Source organism: Entelurus aequoreus, linkage group LG22, assembly GCF_033978785.1.
Source record: "Entelurus aequoreus isolate RoL-2023_Sb linkage group LG22, RoL_Eaeq_v1.1, whole genome shotgun sequence".
In the NCBI taxonomy this organism is placed as follows: domain Eukaryota; kingdom Metazoa; phylum Chordata; class Actinopteri; order Syngnathiformes; family Syngnathidae; genus Entelurus; species Entelurus aequoreus.
Genome location: NC_084752.1, coordinates 3,956,330 through 3,963,023, shown reverse-complemented (window position 1 = coordinate 3,963,023; position 6,694 = coordinate 3,956,330). Strand labels below are relative to the sequence as shown.

Genomic DNA, 6,694 nt, shown 5'->3' with positions numbered 1-6,694 from the left:
AAATTTAATTGTCATTTTTTTTGTGTTTTCTCCTCTTTTAAACCGTTCAATTAAGTGTAAATATCATTAATTATTAATAATAACATAGAGTTAAGGGTAAATTGAGCAAATTGGCTATTTCTGGCAATTTATTGAAGTGTGTATCAAACTGGTAGCCCTTCGCATTAATCACTACCCAAGAAGTAGCTCTTGCTTTCAAAAAGGTTGGTGACCCCTGATATACAGTGTATATATATATATATACATTATATATATATATTTGTTTGTGTCCTATGTGATGTGAGTGATAATAAAAGAGAGCAAAAGGGTCCATACATTCAGTGCATTGGAGGTGAGTATTCTCATTGGTCATGAAATGTAATTTATGTACAATTTGATTGGTCTGTGGAATGTTTCTTTTTAAGTGTCTTTTTTTTTTAGTCTTGGACCACTCGGGGGGTGCAAAGTGAGGCAACATCTTCACTTGGTTGGAAGAACTGTAAGTCGCACTTTTTTTTCTTTCTTTCATACGTGTCCCGTCCCGTTACCGCACGTGTCCAGGGCGTCGCTGGCGGACAGGGAGGAGGAGGGGCGTGGCCGCGGGCCGACCGGCGTGGCGGGATGCGGGTGGCCGACCTGCGAGGCCACGTCGTCCGACTCCCAGCGCTCCAGCTCCTCTCTGACCAGCCTCTCCTGCTCGCCGTGGGGGTCCGTGTCCCGTCCTTGACGCTCGTCCTGGTAATGACACGCGTCACCATTTTACTACTCCGCTATCATCATGATGACACAAATAGGAGTTGACCCTGAATATAAGACGGCCCCTTTTTTTTTCCACAATTACCATATTTTTCGGAGTATAAGTCGCTCCGGAGTATAAGTCGCACCGGCCGAAAATGCATAATAAAGAAGGAAAAAAACATATATAAGTCGCACTGGAGTATAAGTCAGGGGAAATGTATTTGATAAAAGCCAACAGCAAGAATAGACATTTGAAAGGCAATTTAAAATAAATAAAGAATAGTGAACAACAGGCTGAATAAGTGTACGTTATATGAGGCATAAATAACCAACTGCTATGTTAACGTAACATATTATGGTAAGAGTTATTCAAATAACTATAACATATAGAACATGCTATACGTTTACCAAACAATCTGTCACTCCTAATCGCTAAATCCCATGAAATCTTATACGTCTAGTCTCTTACGTCAATAATATTATTTGATATTTTACGCTAATGTGTTAATCATTTCACACATAAGTCGCTCCTGAGTATAAGTCGCACCCCCGGCCAAACTATGAAAAAAACTGCGACTTATAGCCGGAAAAATACAGTAATATTTTTATGACAAAGCAAAATAATGATTGCGATTTTAAATAAACAAAAAAAAGTTGTTTTGATGAATTATAATAATATTTTCTCACTAAATGTAATAGATTCTTTTCATTTTGACAGAACAAATATATGTACTGCTTGAAATTGCATACCTTTTCAACTTTAATAGTATCTAATATTGCAACAAATATTACAGTATATTATCATACTTTCCAAAAATGTTTTTTTCTCAATAAAAATTAATAGAAATATTTGACTTTACAGCAAACTACCCATCAAATTAATAAAAATGACAATACATTTTACGTTGTTCTTTACAGCATATTACTGGTTGATTTTTTTTTTCATTTTGACATAAAAAAATATATGTACTGTTTGAAATTGCATTTTATACTTTAATAGTATCTAATATTGCAACAAATATTACAGTATATTATCATACTTTCCAAAAATGTTTTTTTCTCAATAAAAATGAATAGAAATACTTGACTTTACAGCAAACTACCCATCAAATTAATAAAAATGACAATACATTTTACATTGTTCTTTACAGCAGTGTTTTTTAACCACTGTGCCGCGGCACACTAGTGTGCCGTGAGATATTGTCTGGTGTGCCGTGGGAAATTATGCAACTTCACCTAATTGGGCCAAAAAATATTTTTTGCAAATCAATAATTATAATAATGTGCCGTTGTCTAGTGCAGTGTTTTTCAACCTTTTTTGGTATGTAAAAGGTACGTAATGCTTAAACCAAAAATGAACAAAAGGCACTGAAGCATAGGGATGGCTATGCAAAACAAAAGTAAAACTGAACTGGCTACAAAGGAAACAAAAACAGAATGCTGGACGACCGCAAAAACTTACAGCGTGTGGAGCGGAGACGGCGTCCACAAAGTACGTCCGTACATGACAATCAACAGTGTCCCCACAAAGAAGGATAGAGTACGCACAACTGAAATAGTCTTGATTGCCAAAACAAAGCAGGTGCGGGCATTGGAACTCAAAGGAAGGCGTGACGCTGCTACAGGAGAACACCAACAAAACAGGAAGGGTCACCAAATTAACAGCGCAAGACAGAAACTAAAACACTACACACAGGAAACAACAACAAACTCAAAATAAGGCATGACAACCTGGTGGAGATTCTTTTTTTAACCTTTTCTGCCGGTGGTGTGCCTTCGTATTATTTTTAATGAACAAAATGTTCCTTGGCTCAAAAAAGGTTGAAAAACACTGCTTTACAGCATATTACTGATTGATTTTTTTTTTTCATTTTGACATAAAAAAATATATGTACTGTTTGAAATTGCATTTTATGCTTTAATAGTATCTAATATTGCAACAAATATTACAGTATATTATCATACTTTTCAAACATGTTTTTGTATAAATAAAAGTACTTAACTTTACAGCAAACTACACATCAAAGCTTGAAAATTTGTCCCATGGACCGGGGGGGGGGTTTATTTTATTTATTTTTTATTTATTTTTTTTCATAAAGAAATACAATCATGTTTGCTTACGGACTGTATACCTGCAGACTGTATTGATCTATATTGACATACACATACACAATATGTATATATAGTGTTTTTATGTTGATTTAATTAAAAAAAAAAAAAAAAAAAAAAATTATTTTATTTTATTAAAAATGTTTTTAAATTTTTTTTTATTTCTTGCGCGGCCCGGTACCAATCGGTCCGCGGACTGGTACCGGGCCGCGGCCCGGTGGTTGGGGACCACTGCTTTACAGCATATTACTGTAAATTGACATACACATACACAATATGTATATATAGTGTTTTTATGTTGATTTAATATAAAAAATAAAAAATAAAAATAATAAAAAAATTTAATTTAATTTTATTTATTTTATTTATTTTTTTTATTTCTTGCGCGGCCCGGTACCAATCGGTCCGCGGACTGGTACCGGGCCGCGGCCCGATGGTTGGGGACCACTGCTTTACAGCATATTACTGTAAATTGACATACACATACACAATATGTATATATAGTGTTTTTATGTTCATTTAATTAAAAAAAAAAATAAAAAATTTTTAATTTTATTTAATTTTTTTTTTTTTTTTTTTTAATTTCTTGCGCGGCCCGGTACCAATCGGTGGGCCGCGGCCCGGTGGTTGGGGACCACTGCTTTACAGCATATTACTGTAAATTGAAAAAAAAACTACTACTGCTTTTTGTGTTAAAATTCTGTTGACTGAGCTGCCAGTTTTTGACTGTAAAATCTACAATTGTAGTTTTTAACGGTGTATTACCGTAAATGGAAAGAGGGTACATTTGTTTTTACGGTAGAAAAACTGGCAGCTAAGTTGCCAGAATAAAAAAAGAACTTGTACTTTTTTTTTTCATAAAGAAATACAATCATGTGTGCTTACGGACTGTATACCTGCAGACTGTATTGATCTATATTGACATACACATACACAATATGTATATATAGTGTTTTTATGTTGATTTAATTTAAAAAAAAAATATATATATTTATTTTATTTTTTTATTTTTTTTTTTTTTTTTATTTCTTGCGCGGCCCGGTACCAATCGGTCCGCGGACTGGTACCGGGCCGCGGCCCGGTGGTTGGGGACCACTGCTTTACAGCATATTACTGTAAATTGACATACACATACACAATATGTATATATAGTGTTTTTATGTTGATTTAATATTTAAAAAAAATAAAAAAAAATAAAAAATTTAATTAAATTTTATTTTTTTAATTTATTTTTTTAATTTCTTGCGCGGCCCGGTACCAATCGGTCCGCGGACTGGTACCGGGCCGCGGCCCGGTGGTTGGGGACCACTGCTTTACAGCATATTACTGTAAATTGACATACACATACACAATATGTATATATAGTGTTTTTATGTTGATTTAATATAAAAAATAAAAAAAAATTTAAAAATTTTTTTTTAAATTTAATTTAATTTTTTTAATTTTTTTTTTTTATTTCTTGCGCGGCCCGGTGGTTGGGGACCACTGCTTTACAGCATATTACTGTAAATTGGAAAAAAAAACTACTACTGCTTTTTGCGTTAAAATTCTGTTGACTGAGCTGCCAGTTTTTGACTGTAAAATCTACAATTGTAGTTTTTAACGGTGTATTACCGTAAATGGAAAGAGGGTACATTTGTTTTTACGGTAGAAAAACTGGCAGCTAAGTTGCCAGAATCAAAAAATAACTTGTACTGTTTTTCCATGAGCAATATAATGTTGTAAAAACTGATGTCAATTCAACACAAAAATTCTGGCAACTAAGACAGAAAAAACAGTAGTACTGTTTTTCCATTTACCGTAAAATGTTGTAAAAAAAACCCACTATTTTACAGTAAAATTTTGTAAATGTAAAGTTTTTACTGTAAAATCGACAGTCTACTTAAATTGCATGCCTTTTCAACTTTAATAGTATCCAATATTGAAACAAATATTACAGTATATTATCATACTTTCCAAACATGTTTTTGTCTAAATAAAAATGAATACAAATACTTGACTTTACAGCAAACTACCCATCAAATTAATAAAAATACATTTTACATTGTTCTTTACAGCATATTACTGATTGATTTTTTTTCATTTTGACATAAAAAAATATATGTACTGTTTGAAATTGCATTTTATACTTTAATAGTATCTAATATTGCAACAAATATTACAGTATATTCTAGGGGTGTAACGGTACGTGTATTTGTATTGAACCGTTTCGGTACGGGGGTTCGGTTCGGAGGTGTACCGAACGAGTTTCCACACGGACATATTAAGTAGCGTAACGCACGTTGTGTAAACAATGCACACGGAGGCACAACACACGGCATGCTAGCAGCTAACGGGCTAGGATAGACTGACCATACGTCCTCTTTTCACCGGACATGTCCTCTTTTGCGGAGCTGTCAGGGCGGAGTTTCTTAAATGCCTCAAATGTCCGGCATTTGGAGTTAGGGTTGCGTGTATTTTCAATGTACGTTCAGGGTTAAGAAGGGGTTAAAAACAAAACTAATTGTGCGCGCAGCAGCATTGGTGAGGGAGGGGCAGAGACAGAGAGAGAGAGAGAGTTATGATAAACGCGCATGCGTCGCCAGGCTCTGCTTTTTATCCATAGATTTATCACATTTAATTTGTTATTATCTATAGCAGGGGTGTCAAAAGTGTGCCCCCGGAGGCCATTTGCGGCCCCCAGCTAATGTTTTAAAGGCCCACGGCACATTCTAAAAATACTATTCAAATAAACAAAAACATAACAAAAGTGAAATAAAAAAGCTTAAAGGTTAAATGTCATTTAGAAAAAGTTGCAATGTTGACTAATAAAACAAAGCTGGTTTTTTTCTTTCAAACTGTCATTGCTCAAAACATAATATTGAATCAAAATCAATGTTATTATGAATTATTGACCTATCCAAGGTTCCCATTACTTCACATCAAATATTACACTAAGAAAAATATTTTTGGTGGAAGATTTTGCAAATTTGGTAAATAAATAACTCCAAAATGTATATTTTGTTGTTTTCTTACTGTACCGAAAATGAACCGAACCGTGGCCTCTAAACCGAGGTACGTACTGAACCGAAATTTTTGTGTACCGTTACACCCCTACTGAACATGCGTGGGGTCCCGGGAGTGGTGCACCGAGTGAACCCTCTTGTGCCCCGATTGAAAGTCAGAGACGAAGAAAAACAAGCAATTTGTCAATGCTATGGAGTTCATTTTCATTTATCATTTGTTAAAGTTAAAGTACCACTGATTGTCACACACACACACACACACACACACACACACACACACACACACACACACACTAGGTGTTAAAGTACCACTGATTGTCACACACACACACACACACACACACTAGGTGTTAAAGTACCACTGATTGTCATACACACACACACACACACACACACACACACACACACACACACACTAGGTGTTAAAGTACCACTGATTGTCACACACACACACACACACACACTAGGTGTTAAAGTACCACTGATTGTCACACACACACACACACACACACACACACACTCGGTGTTAAAGTACCACTGATTGTCACACACACACACACACACACACACACACACACACACACACACACACTAGGTGTTAAAGTACCACTGATTGTCACACACACACACACACACACACACACACACACTCGGTGTTAAAGTACCACTGATTGACACACACACACACACACACACACACACACACACTAGGTGTTAAAGTACCACTGATTGTCACACACACACACACACACACACACACACACACACACTCACACACTAGGTGTTAAAGTACCACTGATTGTCACACACACACACACACACACACTAGGTGATAAAGTACCACTGATTGTCACACACACACA

At 35.4% G+C, this 6,694-nt stretch overlaps 1 protein-coding gene across 1 annotated transcript in view; it reads right to left on the bottom strand.

Annotated features, from left to right (window-relative positions):
* Positions 1-321: 321 nt before the first annotated feature.
* The window catches only part of pkd2 (polycystic kidney disease 2), a 39,168-nt gene continuing 32,795 nt past the window's right edge, over positions 322-6,694 (bottom strand). Inside the window, exon 15 of the mRNA XM_062032942.1 lies at positions 322-714. Coding sequence (XP_061888926.1) covers positions 505-714 — 210 coding nt within the window. The 3' untranslated portion in view covers positions 322-504. The remainder of the gene's footprint in view (positions 715-6,694) is intronic.